At 38.6% G+C, this 17,929-nt stretch overlaps 1 protein-coding gene across 11 annotated transcripts in view; it reads right to left on the bottom strand.

Annotated features, from left to right (window-relative positions):
* Positions 1-17,929, bottom strand: part of ARNTL2 (aryl hydrocarbon receptor nuclear translocator like 2) — a 125,169-nt gene that overhangs the window by 81,072 nt on the left and 26,168 nt on the right. For 6 of the 11 annotated variants that reach the window (XM_045466212.1, XM_045466216.1, XM_045466219.1 and 3 more), the window contains exon 2: positions 1,241-1,387. In XM_045466212.1, the coding sequence (XP_045322168.1) occupies positions 1,241-1,387 (147 nt within the window). Of the gene's footprint in view, positions 1-152; positions 229-1,240; positions 1,392-17,929 lie in introns of those variants that run through there. The other 5 variants (XM_045466220.1, XM_045466222.1, XM_045466215.1 and 2 more) reach the window with 3 other exon arrangements.

Genomic DNA, 17,929 nt, shown 5'->3' with positions numbered 1-17,929 from the left:
CTTTAGTGTTGTCTTCTGCCAAAAGATCACTATCTGTCAGTATTTTGCATGTTTCTGTTATTTTGCCTACCAATGACCCCATTTCCTCATTCATTCCCCAAACCACTGTAAGGTCTCATCCATGCCCCATATGTGACATAAAACTGTGTTACCTCTAGTGCTCACTGCTCTACTTCAACAGCCACAATCTTATTTGGATCCTAAGAAAGAACAATGGTGCTTATGATTCTGAAGAAAAAGAAAGAACATAAAACTTATAATCAATCACTTCTAGCTTGAGCTGAGTGGGGACTACAAATGATTAGCAAACAATGCCAGACAGTTACTTGGTCAATTGCAGTTATTTTTTATGACTGTTCACATTACTGGGAGAGTATAAGAGAATACAGACAACCTGTAGAATACTTTCAAGTCAATTAGAGGGGGGCTGGGAAGTGCACTGGTACTTACATTTGAATAACACTGATTCTGCTGTCTTGGGAATTTTAGCTAAATTATAAAGTATATTGGGAAGAACAGGCCTAAAAAGAAGTAGAATGTTTCATTATGTTCTCATCTTGTCACCCTACTCAAAATTTTTCCCTTCTTTCATGAAAAACTGTCATCAACTATCATATTTATGTAAAGTACCAGCCTAAAATGGAGTACTCTAGATTGCAATATTTACCTTGCCTTATCAATTTCACCATACAAACCCTAGCTTTGGGGAGTTCATTAAAGAATATTTGGGGGCTGTGAGCTGTATTAATGCAACAAAAGAAACAAGGAGATAGAAAGTATCCTCAACATTGGCTTTGTTATCTATTTGGCTTAATAAACATGGAAAACAAGAGTTTTATATGATTTAACTGACCACAGATAACCAAGGGCTGGTTATTATATAAATGATGAGTAAGGCAAGAAGCAACGTGGTAATTATTATTTTAAGTGCATGCAGGAAGATGTTCTCTTCATAGTTAAGCAATTCAAATAGGAAGGTAAGTATCTTGATATGACCATAAATGTTAAATTAACCTTATGTTCCTATATCTTTCAAATTCCAGCTGACTCCCCCTAGATATCTACTACGTTTCAGAATTCGACAGAAAAGTTCCAGATCAGACAGTGACAGAGGAAGCAATTGGGTGCAGAAATAATTGTCCCCATCCGTATGTCACCATGTAACTGAAAATCATCAGTGATTTGCAAAGTAATCTTTTTCTTTTTTCCTTAGAATCAAAGATTTCATAAATTCACTTACTGGGATGGGTCTGAATCACTTCCTTTTCGTTTTCTTGGGAGCTCTGTCACATGTGGGCTGAGGGATCCGATAGCTGTTGGTTTTGTCCATGGGCTCACATAACTGGAAACCATGGGAGCAATACACTCGTTCTTTTCTATCAGCATTCTATCTATGACAGATAAAGCACAATAGGACATCTATCTTTAACATTAACTTCCACTTTATACATATCCCTATCACATTTTAAATGGCTTTACTATCTTGTTATTTTAAAGGTATCACCTAAATAACAACATAACATAGAATTAAAGACAAATTACATACACTCAAATATTAGAAATGTATTTGTTAGTCCATATTTTAAAGCTTATTTTCCCCATTTAATTGTAAAAGAATTGTAGAAAGTATAGAAAACATAGAGAAGTAGAAAGGAAGGGGGAAAATCAAATGTCACCATTCTGCTATTGTTAGAATCTATGTTTGTTTTCACTGTCACAAATATATATTATGGTACGAAAACCTTTTTATCTACTGGTTATTTTATTTGCATAGTATCCCAGAAATGAGTTAACAAGGTCAAGGGACATGAATATCTTTAACCCTAAGTTGCTAAATATGACAATAAAATCCTTTTTGTATAAAACGTGGCTTATCAGATATTTAATAAAATATAAAAATCAAAATCACAGAAATAAAAATAACCTATAGTCCAAAAGTGGGCCTCCCTGAATAACTATAATTCCCTTACTAAAATATAACAAGTTTATATTTATATCTATAAGTTACAACATAGACTGAAAATGTGTAAGTAGTATTAACAAGGAGAATGCAATAACTCTACAATCGTGGCAGATTTTTAATACATCTCTAGCAGTAACCAATAGATCAAGCATTCAAAAACAATGATATTGAAAATTTAATCCACACAATAGGCAAGTTTGGTGTAATAGACATATATAGACCACTATCCCTAGGAGCTTCAAACCCATTGTTTGTTTTGGGTACACATGGAACATTTATCAAAATTAACAATATACTGGACAAAAAGCAAGTAAGTCTCAACAATTTCAAAAGACTATCATACATCAAACATTTAGTGACTTGGTGTAATTATGCTAGACACCAGTAACAAAAAGATAACTAGACAATCCCTGTATCTTTAAAAATTAAGAAATATACCAATAACACCTTCAGATAAAGAAGAATTCAAATATAAAATTATAAAATGTAACTAAATAATAATAATAAAATATTATACATCAAAATACGTGGAGATAGTGAAAGCATTACTTAGAAGGAAATTTTAACCTTTATTTTAAGAAATTAGAAAACGATATGTAAAATCCAAAGAACTAAAAGAAATACAGTGCAAACAATTGCACATCAAAAAGCTACACATGGATTCTTCTAAAAGACTGTAACTCTAATAACTCTATGGCAAGATTTTTCAAGAAAGAAAGAGGATGTAAGTAAATATAAGTGAACATGGGTCATAATTTTAGATGGTCTGGAGATTTAAAAGACAGTAAAAATCTCATGAACATTCTTTTCTTTTTTTTTTTTTTTTAATTTTTTTTTTCAACGTTTATTTATTTTTGGGACAGAGAGAGACAGAGCATGAACGGGGGAGGGGCAGAGAGAGAGGGAGACACAGAATCGGAAACAGGCTCCAGGCTCTGAGCCATCAGCCCAGAGCCCGACGCGGGGCTCGAACTCACGGACCGCGAGATCGTGACCTGGCTGAAGTCGGACGCTTAACCGACTGCGCCACCCAGGCACCCCTAAATATTTGGAATTTTAGATAGAATGAAAAAATTCCTAGAGAATTTTAACCAACAAAAACTGAAGCTAAAAAAAACAAAGACCTGAATATCACTATATCTTTCTTACACAACTATTCCAATATACAGAAAAAGAAGGAATATACTGGCCCCCAACTCTTTTTTAGTGAGGATTTCATAATTTTAAAATTAAAAACCTGACAATGTGAGTACAATAAGAGAAAATTACAGGGTATCTCATTTATGAACAAATATAAAAAATCTTAATAAAATGTTAGCAAGATTCAGATATGTATAAAAAGAATCACCCAGGATGACCAAGATAGTTTTATTCCAGGAATACAAAACTGGTTTAATATTAATAAATCAATGAATATGATTAACCAGAACAACAGATTAATGGGAAAATGTGATTATCTCAATAGATATAGAAATATTAATGAAGAAATACTGAAAGCGTGTTCTTTAGAATCAGAAACAAGAACATCTTTTACTACTACTCCTTTTCAACACAATAGTAGAAGACTTGCCAGTGGAGTAGGGAAAGAAAAAGAAATATGAGGTTTAACAATTGGGAAGGAAGACAAATGTTTTTTGCTATTACTGATAAATCATATGACTGAGTATATAGAAAACAGAAAATAATCAACAGATAAATGATTAAAATTAGAAAGTGTAGGGGTGCCTGGGTGGCTCAGTCTGCTGAGCATCTGACTTTGGCTCAGGTCATGATCTCCCCATTCGTGAGTTCAAGTGCCGCGTCGGGCTCTGTGCTGACAGCTCAGAGCCTGGAGCCTGCTTCTAATTCTGTCTCCTGGTCTCTCTGCCCCTCCCTTGCTCCTGCTCTCTCGCTCTCTCTCTCTCTCAAATAAACATAAAATAAAAAAAAGAAAGTGTAACAAGTTGGCTATATATAAGCCAACTTATCAATATATAAAAATCAACTGCCTTTCTATTCACCAGTAATAAAAATATTATTTACAATAAGATACTTAAAAAGACACAATTTACAATAACCTCAAAAAATATGCAGCACCTAAAGAAGAAATCTAATAAAAGTGTGTAAGATCTTTGGGGTGACTGGGTGGCTCAGTCAGTTCAAAATAAACATTTTTAAAAAGATCTGTATAAGGAAAATATAAAAATTTATTTAAAATAGTAAAAAACATCCATTAGTAAATAGGAAGATATGCCATTGGATTAGAGTCCTCCGTATCACAAAGTTGTCAATTTTCCTAAAATAGATGTGTAATTGAATTCCTCTCAAAAGACTTTTTTCTGGTAGAATTTCACAAACAATATAAAATGTATATGGAAGTGCAATGGGTCATGAATAGACAAGGGAAGGTGGAAGGACTTGCTGTATCAAATATCAGGACATTAATAAAGCTATAGTAATTAAAGTATAGACAAACCAAAGGAAAAGTAGAGAGGGCCCAGACACGTATAAATGGACATCTGCTAAATGTATGAGGTGGCATTTCAGGTCAATGTGGGGAAAACAGCTTTTTAGTAATTGGTCCTAGGCCAAGTGGTTTTCTCTATGGAAAAGAATAAAACTGGACCCCCTACCTTATACCAAATATAAAACCCAATTCCAGCTGGAGTAAAGACCTAAATATAAAAGGTAAAAATGTAACAGAAAAGACTCTAAAGGAGAGACAGTATTTTATTGGTGGGGAAAGAACTTTCCAAAACATAAAAAGAAACACCAATAAAGACTGATCAATTCAATCTTCTTAAAATTAAGTTAATGTTGATCAAAAGATAACTATAAAGAAAATGAAACCACAAGCCACAAACTGAGAGAAGATATGTGTTACACATATAAACAACAAACGGTTAATATCTAGACTGTATAAAGAATGCCTTTGCATCAACAAGAAAAAGCAACAACACAGTAGAAAACTGGATAAAAGACTAACAAGCACTTCATAAAAGAATTCCAATTGTCAATACACAAATGGAAAGATAACTCAATCTCATTAGCAATTAGGAAGAGCCAGAGTAAACAATGGTGATCTACCCATCCCATGGCTACAATGGAAAAGTTTGAGGACACCAGATGTAGGTGACGATGTGGAGCAATGAAAGGTTGACGCTTTGCTAAGTGGGGATGTAAATCGCTACAACCGCTTTGGAAGCCACTTTTGTTATTACCTAATAAATTGAATATTGCATATAACATATGATTCAGCATTCCAGGTCTAGGTACATAGTGAAACTCCATGCATATGAGGAGACACGTACAAGCACTGCTTATAGCTGAGTAACAAAAATAAAAACCTGAGAAAACTGGAAGCTAAATTTCCACTGACAGAAATATAAACTGTTTAGCTACTAAATGAAATATTAACAGCAGTAACAATGAATGAAGTACTGATATCAACATGGATGAATCTCAAACTAGTAATGCTGGGCCAAAAAAAGTGACAGATAAAAAACCTATAGCATGTCTTTTTTAAAAAAAAATTATATAAAGTTTAAAAATAGGTAAAACTATTTTTTTTTTTTTTTTTTAGCAATACCTACAGAGGTTGCCATACTATATAGAAAAGCAAAGGAACACTTAACACAAAAGTCAGAATTCTCTTTGGGAGAAGAGAAGGTTCATCTGGATTCAATTACTGAAGGACACACAGGGGCATCTAAGGAATTTGTGTTCTATTTCTTAACCTGGGTGTGAGTTCACAGATTTTTTTTTTTTAATTTCTTAAACTACATATATAATTTTTACAAACCTCTATAGGTTATAGTATATCTCACAATAAAGAAGTGGGGAGAAGGGCAACCTGGGTGGCTCAGTCGGTTGAGTGTCTGACTTCAGCTCAGGTCATGATCTCACGGTCATGTGAATTCGAGCCCCACATCGGGCTTGCTGCTGTCGGCCTGTCAGCACAGAGCCCACTTGGAACCTTCTGTCCCCCTCTCTCTGCCCCTTCCCCCACTTGCGCTCTCTCAAAAATAAACATTAAAAACAAAAAACAAACAAAAAAAGAAGTGGGGAGAATAATTTTATCAATGATTGTTGGCCACTTGGGAATTAAGTTTCTGATTTTTGGTCTTGCAAGACTTCTAGGCTTGGACTCTCTTAATGGGAATGATTCAGGATCACCAGATACACATGAGATTAATTATGATTTCAGCTCCCAGACTTCAATCTGATGGACTTTGAATGGCAGAACACCATCTGTCTCCACAGAAAATGTGGTGAGTTTCTTACAATAAGTGACAAATCAAGGGGAAAAATTCACCAACTATGAACCATGGTTTATACCAGACCCTTCCACCCACCTCCAGCCTCCAACACACTCAAGCAAGCACACAGTTTCCCTCACATAAGTTCAAAACAAAAATAAAGATATTTTTGCCTCTCATTCTAGGAAACATGATCTTCATATTTCAATCCTACTGCCTCACTAACTTTTAAAATAAGAAATGGACCATCTTTAGACTGGCAGAATAATATTCTTCTTTTCACAAAATCAAAATCTAAAGCACTGGTCTTTAGTTGTATGTTTCCTAACGAGTGGGGGAGTACTGCCCCCTAATTAACTATGTCCCATCAAATTTGGCTATGTCAGTAGAAGTGAATTCAAAACAGAGGGCTTTCTGTAAACAAAAGGAAAATATGGGTTAGTGGGACTAATTAGTTCTGGATGAAAAGATCACATAGATTTTTGTTAAAAGGTGACTCACAATTTAAAGAGTAAAGATTTCATTTTTAACCTCCCAGTTTACTTTCAGCCTCTCATTTAGAAGATGAGACCATGCGTTGAGGAATTGAAAGTTAATTCTGCTTTTGTTGAACCCATTTTGAAGGCGCATCCTTCAATATTTTGATATTGTCTTTCCTCACCAAATTGTCACCTCTCAATGGCGAAGATAATATATGTTATTTTTTTCAAGAAAAATAACATTTATACATTTCTATAATACTATTTTCCTATTAAAAATTTTTTTTGCATATAGTTGACAATGTGACATTATAGGTGCACAACATAATAATTTAAAATCTCTATATGTCATGCTATGCTCACAAGTGTCACTACCATCTGTCACCATACAATGCTATTACAATACCATTGACTATATCCCCTATGTTGTACTTTCTATTTCTGTGACTTATTCATTCCATAACTGGAAGCCTGTACTCCCTACTCCTCTTCACCCATTTTGCCCATCCCCCCAACTGCCTCCTCTCTGGCACAGCCATCAGTTTGTTCACTGTATTTATAGGTTTATTTTTGTTTATTCATTTATTTTGTTTTTTAGGTCTGCATGAGTGAAATTGTATGGTATATATATTTCTCAATCTATTTCACTTAGCATAATACCCTCTAGGTCCACCCATATTGTCACAAATGGGAAGATCTCATCCTTTTTTATGGCTGAGTAATATTTGTGTGTGTGTGTGTGTGTGTATTCACCACATCTTCCTTATCCATTCATCTATCAGTGGACACTTAGGTTGCTTCCATGACTCGGCTATTGTAAATAATATTGCAGTAAACATAGGGATGCATATATCTCTTTGATCAGTGTTTTCATTTTTTTTTTTTTTTTTAATTTTTTTTTTCAATGTTTATTTATTTTGGGGACAGAGAGAGACAGAGCATGAACAGGGGATGGTCGGAGAGAAAGGGAGACACAGAATCGGAAACAGGCTCCAGGCTCTGAGCCATCAACCCAGAGCCCGACGCGGGGCTCGAACTCACGGACCGCGAGATCGTGACCTGGCTGAAGTCGGACGCTTAGCCGACTGCGCCACCCAGGCTCCCCCAGTGTTTTCATTTTCTTTGGGTAAGGACCCAGTACTGGAATTATCGTATCAGATGATATTTCTGTTTTTAATTTTTTCAGGAACCTCCATACTGTTTTCCACAGTGATTGTACCAATGTTCCCACCAACACTGCATGAGGGTTCCTTTTTCTTCACATCCTCACTAACGCTTGTTATTTTTTGTCTTTTGATTTAGCCATTCCAACAGGTGTGAGGTGATATCTCACTGTGGTTTTGATTTGCATTTCCCTGATGATTAATGATGCTGAGCATCTTTTCACCTGTCTGTCGGCCACCTGTATATCTTTGGAAAAATGTCTACTCATGTACTGTAAGAATGCTAACAATACTGACTCCGTCTTTGGCCCTCCATCTTGTTCATGTTTGCTCAAGGGCCTCTCTTGGGGCTATGTGTTCCGGGCCACTTGGATATTAATATACATACCTTAGACATGCCTGCCTGGTGGGAAGGCTTGTTTCAGCCTCTCATTAATCTGTTAGAGATAACATAGACTTCCTTCTTTCCTGATGTACAGGGGGTGCCACAGATCTAACTAAAAGGAAGCTGTCAGTTAAGTGCATGAAAGCCTTCTGAGGTGTGTGTGAGCCCTTTCATCTCACTACAGTGCCCTCCCACATATCCCCTCACTCTATAAAATCTGTGGACTAAGGTCTGGACTTTGTGGAGAATAGCTATGCGGACTGCATGGATCATCCTCCTCCCAATTCCCCCTGTCAGTTAAGTTACCCTGAATAAGACTGTGTAAACTGTATGGTGTCGCCTGCTTCATTTTCCAGTTTCAAAGTCCTTCTCAGTTTGGGGGATACATTACTGTCCCTCCCCCACTTTCTAATAGGTCCTCTGCCAATGTTTTAATTGGATTGTTGGTGTTTTTGACGTTGAGTTGGGTAATACGTGTTATTTAACACTCAAAATAATTCAGAATTTAGGGGTACCTGGGTGGCTCGGTCGGTTAAGCGTCTGACTCTTGGTTTTGGCTCAGATCATGATCTCACGGGTTGTGAGATCCCTGCTCAGGCTCTGTTCTGACAGCATGGAGCCTGTTGGGATTCTCTCTCTCCCTCTCTCTTTCTCAAAATAAATAAGTAAACTTAAAAATGTGACATTAGCATTTTATCTCACTCCGTCCTACATGCATCTCCCTGGTGATGGTCATCAATCTAACAATATTTTTAATGTTTATCATTTAGTATCAGTTCCTCAAAGATGAAATAAATTGGGGGAAATGGGCAGCTGTTTGGGAATCATAAGTAGGGGAGAGCAAGCAGCCATTTGGTTCAGGCTCATAGTTATAAAGGGATCAAATTTAGAATGTGATATTGTGCTTGAAAGAAAATATACATACACACAGGCACACACATTCACAGAATGCAATGGCAGGGTGGAAAAATTATATTTTTCATACAACTTAAAAACTTTTGTCCCACTACCTATTTTCAGTGCAGTAGTGTGCTATGTTAAAATTTACATAAAATTTAAATTATCCTATGAATAACTTTGTGTTAAAAACAATTTATGCAATATAAACATTTGCTTCTTAATTTCTGAGAATCCATGCCCCCAAAACTGTTTTAGTCTGGTCTATCTACTACAAATTGTTTATTCAGGGCAGGGGAGGGGAGGGAGAAACAAGTCATTTAACACATCTGAGACTATTTCTTTAAAATGAAAGTAGGTAGGGGTGCCTGGGTGGCTCAGTCAGTTGAGCATCCAATTTTGGCTCAGGTCAGGATCTCACAGCCCGTGATTTTGAGCCCCACATCAGGCTCTGTGCTGACAGCTCAGAGCCTAGAGCCTACTTCGGATTCTGTGTCTCCCTCTCTCTCTGCCCCTCCCCTGCTTGTGCACTGTCTCTCTCTCAAAAATAATAAATAAGCATTAAAAAAAAAAATTTTAAATAAAATAAAACAGAAGTAATTTCCTGCAAATTTCATGTTTGTTTGGGTGAATCAAACAATGTATTTGAAATCTGTTTGAAACGAGGGGTGCCTGGGTGGCGCAGTCGGTTAGGCGTCCGACTTCAGCCAGGTCACGATCTCGCGGTCCGTGAGTTCGAGCCCCGCGTCGGGCTCTGGGCTGATGGCTCAGAGCCTGGAGCCTGTTTCCGATTCTGTGTCTCCCTCTCTCTCTGCCCCTCCCCCGTTCATGTTCTGTCTCTCTCTGTCCCAAAAATAAATAAAACGTTGAAAAAAAAAATTAAAAAAAAAAAAAATTAAATTGAAATCTGTTTGAAACGAATAGTGATGCTAAGTAACTAGTCCAGCAAAAAAGAGTCCATAGTAATGAGCCATAGTAATGCATAAGGTGTCCATCAAGAAAAGGCACTGATTTCAATGCCTCTTAATTTTTAATTAAAAAACATTTTAAAAAATTAAAAATAATTTTTAAAAATGTTAAACTTTTAATTTTGAAATAATTTCGTAACCATAAAAATAATGCAAAGAACCCCCATACACCCTTTAATCAGATTTCCCAAATGACAATATCTTACTTAACCCCAAGACCAGGAATACTCAAATTTTGCTAATCGCCCTGCTAATATCCTTTTGCTGGTTCAGGATTGAATCCTGGGTCACATGGTACATTTGGTGTCTTCAGTTTCCTTTCATATTTTTTTTAGTTTATTTTGAGAGAGAGAGAAAGTGCGAGCATGAGCAGGGGAAGGGCAGAGAGAGACAGAGAGAGAATCCTAAGCAGGCTCCGCACTATCAGCAAAGAGCCCAACATGGGGCTGGACTGCACAAACCTCAAGATCATGACCTAAGCTGAAACCAAGAGTTGGTTGCCTAACCAACTAAGCCACCCAGGAACCCCTTCAGTTTCCTTTACATTTTAACATTTCCTCAGTCTTCTTCTGTCCCTGAGGTTTTTGAAAGTTACTGGCCAGTTGTGTAGAATGTCACCCAGTTTGTCTAATACTGCCTTATGACTAAATTCAGGTTATGCACTTTTGCCAAGGATGCCACAAAAGTGATGCTGTGTCCTTCTCGGTGCTAAACGCCTGCACTTTTCAATGTTATTGCTTCTGGTACTTTTTATTGTTTCAATAAGATTCTGCTCTTCGGGATTCCAAAAGGTGTTCAGCTCATAGAATCAACAAAAGAGATAAAAGAAGGATTTATGGGATCCACAGTAAGCTCCAGGCCTGGAAAGTTTTGAGGAACATATCATCTCATATCCCCAAATCCTAGGACAGTGCCTGCCACATAATAATAGGGTTTGTTGAAAGAATGAACTGCGTTTCATTTCATTACCCCTAGACATTCAAAAGAGAATCTGAAAGAGATGTGAAATCAGAACTAACAGATTCACCTTCCTGGACTGCCGGAAATGATAAAATTCCCACAGTAAGGAATATGCAGTTCCCCACGGTGCTATTTCACAAATGAGCAGGCCTACTTCCTACCACTACTTCATTCTGTTTTATTTCTGACAGAGGGAAAAATACACTTGATTGTCTATTGGAATAAAGGTACTGTGTAATATGGGATTTGGCAGTCTGAAGTAGCTTTCTAGAACAAGAAGTAATTATTTTATAGGTTTGTGGTAACACATCATAATGAAAATCAAAAACTGTTTATCACGGACTTATACTGAAAGATGCTTAGTCACTACTGGATAAAGTACTACTTGGCACTATTAAGAATAATACCATCGGGGCACCTGGGTGGCTCAGTCGGTTGGGCATCTGACTTCGGCTCAGGTCATGATCTCATGGCTCGTGAGTTCGAGCCCTGCATCGGGCTCTGTGCTGATAGCTCAGAGCCTGGAGCCTGCTTCGGATTCTGTGTCTCCCTCTCTCTCTGCCCCTCCCCTGCTCACACTCTGTCTCTCCCTCTCTCTCTCAAAAATAAACATTAAAGTTTTTTAAAGAATAATACCATCTGTAGACAGTACTATACACAAATCATGAAAAAGCTTTTGTTGAATGACATATCAGATAAAGGGTTAGTATCCAAAATCTATAACTTATTAAACTCAACACCCAAAAAACAAATAATCCAAGGAGAAATAGGCAAAAGACATGAATACTTTTCCAAAGAAGACATCCAGATGTGTCTAAATTAAAACCACAAAGAGATACCACCTCACACCAGTCAGAATGGCTAAAATTAACAACTCAGGCAACAACAGATGTTGGCGAGGATGTGGAAAAAGAGCATCTCTTTTGCACTGCTGGTGGGAATGCAAGCTAGTGTAGCCACTCTGGAAAACAATATGGAGGTTCCTCAAAAAGTCAAAAATAGAACTACCCTATGACCCAGCAATTGTACTACTAGGTATTTATCCAAGGGATAGAAGGGGCACATGCACCCCCATGTTTATAGCAGTGCTATCAACAATGGCCAAAGTATGGAAAGGGCCAAAGTAAAGTCCATCAACAGATGAATGGATAAAGAAGATGTGGTATATAGGGGCACCTGGGAGGCCCAGGTGGTGTCGGACTTCAGCTCAGGTCATGATCCTGTGGTTTGTGAGTTTAAGCCCCACATTGGGCTCTATGCTGACAGCTCAGAGCCTGGAGCCTGCTTCAGATTCTGTGTCTCCCTCTCTCTCTCTCTCCCTCCCCCGCTCACACTCTATCTCTCAAGAATAAACATTAAAACAATTAAAAATTAAAAAATAAAATAAATGTGGTATACACACACACACGCACACACACACACAATGGAGTATTGCTCAGCAATCAAAAAGAATGAAATCTTGCCATTTGCAACAATGTGGGTGGAACTAGAGGGTATTATGCTAAGCTTTAAGATACAAAACATGAACATAAAGGAAGGGAAGCAAAAATAATATAAAAAAAGGGAGGGGGACAAAACATAAGAGACTCTTAAATACAGAGAACAAACAGAGGGTTGCTGTAGGGCTTGTGGGTGGGGGATGGGCTAAATGGGTAAGGGGCATTAAAAAAGACACTTGTTGGGATGAGCACTGGATATTATACATAGGGGATGAATCACTGGACTCTATTCCTGAAATCATTGTTGTACTATATGCTAACTAACTTGGATGTAAATTAAAAATAAATTTAAAAAACAAATAAAAAACAAAGCTTTTGCTCAACAGAGATTAAAAATATTCTATTAATGGGTCTCCCCTGGGGCTCATTTGGTTAAGTGTCCAACACTTGATTTTGGCTCAGGTCATGATCTGTTAGTAGATCGAGCCCTATGTCAGGCTCTACACTGACAGAGTGGAGCCTGCTTGGGATTCTCTCTTTCCCTCTCTGCCCCTCCCCCACTCATGCTCGCTCTCTCTCAAAATAGACAAACATTTAAAAAATATCCTATTATGGGGCGCTTGGGTGGCGCAGTCGGTTAAGCGTCCGACTTCAGCCAGGTCACGATCTCGCGGTCCGGGAGTTGGAGCCCCGCCTCAGGCTCTGGGCTGATGGCTCAGAGCCTGGAGCCTGTTTCCGATTCTGTGTCTCCCTCTCTCTCTGCCCCTCCCCCGTTCATGCTCTGTCTCTCTCTGTCCCAAAAATAAATAAACGTTGAAAAAAAAAAAATAAAAAAAAAAAATATCCTATTATTTCATACTATTTATTAAGAGCTTAATGTAGGTGGGGGATATATTTTAAAAGGTTAAGATTTAGTACTTCCTGTCAAGAAGCTTATGATCCTAAATACGTTTGTGCAAATGGGGGTGTATAGACATAAACCAAACACAGAATGAAGTTAGAGCTAGATGCAGGTACAAGTTTATGCTGCAAGAACCCAGAGGGAAGAGCACCTAATTCTGTTTGGGGGAAGGGAATAATGCTTAAAAGCATGTTTTCAGGCTAAGAGAACATTATGAACAGGTGGCAATTCAGTAAAATCCTATGCCGTCATGAACGACGTTTCATTATTCAATCAATGAATACCTATCAGAGTCAAGTTTTAGAAAATGCACCTCCTGGTACAAGTCTGATGGATAAAATTGGGCTTTTTCAAAATAAATTTTACCTTCTCACATATGAAACAAAATGCACACTAAATTGCCCTATCTGACCAGAAACCAGATCCCTAGATCATCATTCACCATGCAGAATGCAGATTGCCTAGAAAATTCAAAATAAGGATGAGGCTTAGATTTACTGAGATTTCATGAAAGTCCCTCAAGATTTATTTATCTATGAATTCTGACCACGCCTAGAGGAGGCAGGAAAGAGTCTCTCAGTGACCTCCTTTCCTGTGTTGTCAATCCTGACAGTCAGCCAAACCCTGAGGAAGAGCGGGTATTTAGCCACATTAGTCTCTGAAGCCAGCCAACTATCTTGCTCAAAATAAAGGGTGGATATTAAGGTACAGGGGCTTAAATGTGTCATTTTCCAAATTTCCATCTGTTCTCTCAGACAGAATGTGTCGACAGACCCTTCACACTGTAACTGTTTTTGAACTCAATTTCAGACCCCAACACATACATACCCTACTATTATAGAAAAATTGCACCCATTATCGTTTTCCCGTGATTTCAGCCTCCGTGACCTTGGGAGAAGAGGAGAATTTGAATTTTGATTTAAAAGCAGGATTTTTACCTGGGTCTACCTACAAGGAGAAAAGTGAAGGAAACCATATGGATGCCCAGACAAGGTCTTCTGATAGAGATATTTTGCATCCACTAATAAATTGGCATCCTGCTTTTCTATGCCAAAAAACCTGACGTTTAATGTCTCTTCCTATGATAATAGGGTTGTACTGGTGGCATCTCCACTATTCCTTTCTGTTTGTTGAAAAGTGCAACATCTTTGGCGAATGGGTGTGGCTTGGGTGAAGGAAGACCAAGAAGCAATTCTATTTTAGGAAAGTTTATTTTCTTGTGGCTCCGTCCAGTTACTGCATTTGAAACAAAGCTTTACTTGGCATTTGCCCCTGTGAAAAATAATAACGGGAAACCTCACTAAAATAGAGTCACTAACATGGATTAAAATCCACTAAAAGTCACAAAACATGGATTAACAGTCACGAAAATGGAGATTGAGCTGGATGCTCTGACGCCCTGGCACTCCTCAACTGCAGACCCAATAGGAAGAGACGGGCCTTGCACCTGGATGCTACTTTTCTATCCTCCCCCAACAAGCCAGTCAATGAGAGACAGTCCCAGTCCGGCCAATGAGAAGCCACTCCACTGCCAGCTTCGGTTCACTCCAATGGACTTTTGTTTACAACAGCCTTCACGACTTCCCTCTTTCCTCTAGAAAAGTGCATTCCTCTCCTTTATTCTTGAGAGTTGCCTACGGTTTTCTGGCAGCCTGCTTGCCCCAGCTTGTAATTCTCCTTTATTCCCGAGTAAACCCATCTTTTGCTAATAAAATAACTGGCAGTTTTATTTTTAAGGTTAACACTCCAGGGCACCTGGGTGGCTCAGTGGTCAAGCTTCCAACTTCGACTCAGGTCATAATCTCACGGTTGGTGAGTTTGAGCCGAGCGTCTGCTGTCAGCACAGAGCCAGCTTTGGATCCTTGGTCCCTGTCTCTCTCTCGGCCCCTCCCCCTCCCAAAAATAAACAATTAAACTTTAAAAAAAAAGTTAACATTCCATTATTCAATCTAAAGTGAGAGGGCTTCGAATTTTTAATGTGACCTAAGAAACAGGTTGAAAACGTTAACTCTTATTCAGTCACATTGCCCTGCTGCCTGGGTATCTGACCCCTTTGCACAGACATTTTTTTCAATCCTTGTAGCTTTTCCATAGAAATTTCTTACATCTATCATCATTTGTAAGGTTGGAGAGTCATAGCTTCAGCTATCTGACAGGTTTCCCAAAGTGAAGGCTTTGATACTGTCACATAGATAATCTCAAAAGCTAGCTGCTCCCCCATCACTTCCCTTTCCCTCTGCCCAGCCCGCACTTCCTTACATAACACAGCAAGGAGAGCGCTCCTTCTTGAGTGGATGGACACAATATATTGGGGCAATTTGAGGAAGAAATAAGCGGATATAATTTTTCCTTTAAAATCTATTTGGATGGGGGGGTATACAGACTAATGTTTGTGTCTCCCCCCCCACATTCATATGTTAAAATCTAATCCCCATAGTGATCCTGTTTAAAGGTGGGGCCTTTGGGAGGTATTTAAGTTATGAGGGTGGAGCCCTCTTGAATGGAATCACTGCCCTTATCTAGAGGCCAGAGAGCTAGCTCATTCTCTCTCTGTAGTTGGCAAGTTGCAAACAGAAAAGCATCCTCTCCAGAACCTAACCGTGTTGAAACCCTCAGACTTCCAGTCTACAGAATTATAAGAAATAAGCTTCTGTTGATAAAAAATAAAATAAAATAAAAATGACGTTTATGAGGTTTATGAACATGAAAAATGCTTGCGCAATGTTTATTTTAAAAAGCAGGATGAAAGGCACAGAGACTATGTAAAACAAGATACAAAGAAAATGTATATTCAGGGGAGAAAAAAGCCTGGAAAGAGACACAGTGAAATGTTTTCAGGTGTTTTGTCTAAATGGCCAATCAAAGGATTTTTTTTCCCTCTCTACTTTTGTATATCGTTCCAAATACAGAAAATATACAATATACTTATTGTTATAAGACATACAACTGAGAAAGAAAAGGGCATATACATGGACTATTGGGGAATAACAAGTACATTAGTACGACCTGACATCGTGTGAAACATTAGGAAATCAAGCTGGAAAAGTAGATTGCACTAGTTCATGGAGGACCCTGGATGTCCCACTGACAGAATCAGAGCTTTATTTCCAGGTAGCAGGGAGCTAATGAAGTTACCTAGCACTGCATCTCAGCCCATTTCTTGGGCCAGTCCTCACAAGGCAGCGGGTACATCTGTACTGTTCACCTTACTAGGAATTAGTCTTCCTGTTAAAAAGCTACAACTTTCACTCTAATGCATTCTACCTTTGCCCAACCTGAATGGCTGGCTTCTTACCTGGGTTCCTATTTATTTCTGTAATGAGGCTTGTGCTCGGAGCCGTACTCTGAACCCTTTCCAGCTGGGCTGGGAAAATAAGGCTTTGATGCCAAGCACAGACAGAGAAAGCCAAAACCCTTTCCTATGGAGCGTAGCAGGATTCCACCTGTGGATCAACCACCACGTATCTCAGACATGCTGTTGTAAAATCACAGAAGGATCAATCTCTCCTATGTAATGAGGAAATTTTATTCTTTTGGCCATGACTTCAAAAGTAGCAAGAATATCTAAAAGGTACGTCCTAAGGATGATTCTTAAGATGACATCCTGTTAGGGGAGGATGGCTCAGATACGGTGAGAAAGAAACCCAGGTGGAAGACCCTGGGGCAAAGTCTAACTACCTCAGACTTCATAAATGAAAATGTAGTTAGCCTTATTTTCTCTGTTAATTTTTACTTTAAGACTCTGTTAATTTCTTTGAGTTCCAACTAGTACAGGGGAAACCACATACTCCTAGATTCCACGGATGCAGAGCTTTTGCTGGCATGTGATTTTGTCCATGATTACACAATAGCTGCAGAACCAAAGCAGAGGAAATAGACAATTTTACTTGCCCAAGGCCAGTCCCTTGCCAGGGAAGTATGCAGAAAGTCAGAGGACAAATGAGTAAGTGATGTCCACATCACAGTAAAATGGTCCATCACGGAGTACAGCCTGGGTAGGAAAGCAAAGACAACCCAGAAAAAGCTGAAAAGAATAGGCAGGTGGTTGGAACGTTTGCATAAGTGGGAGAGGGTCAAAATAGGAGACTATAGTCAGCAGGGAGAAGTTCAGACTTCGGGATTCAAGGCTCTACATAAAAGGTGCTCACAGGGGTGCCGTAGTGAAGACAGAGTATGTGGGAAGAGAGAAGAAAGACCAAAGTTACCCAGGATGGCATTAGGGAATGGACAGGAGAGGAAAATGTCTAAGAATATACAGAGGTAACATCCTGAAGAGAAACAGATGATTAAAATGAGGACAGAAGGGGCGCCTGGGTGGCTCAGTCGGTTGGGCATCCGACTTCGGCTCAGGTCATGATCTCACTGCTCGTGGGTTCAAGCCCCATGTCGGGCTCTGTGCTGACAGCTCAGAGCTTGGAGCCTGCTTTGGATTCTGTGTCTCCCTCTCTCTCTGCCCCTCCCCTGCTCATGCTCTCTCTCTGCCTCAAAAATAAAAACATTTAAAAAATTAAAATGAGGACAGAAAAGGGTGAAATA

The sequence above is a fragment of the Leopardus geoffroyi genome, chromosome B4 (genome assembly GCF_018350155.1).
Source record: "Leopardus geoffroyi isolate Oge1 chromosome B4, O.geoffroyi_Oge1_pat1.0, whole genome shotgun sequence".
NCBI lineage: Eukaryota > Metazoa > Chordata > Mammalia > Carnivora > Felidae > Leopardus > Leopardus geoffroyi.
The sequence above is the reverse complement of the archived record's forward strand: the minus strand, read 5'-3'. Positions and strand labels throughout refer to the sequence as shown.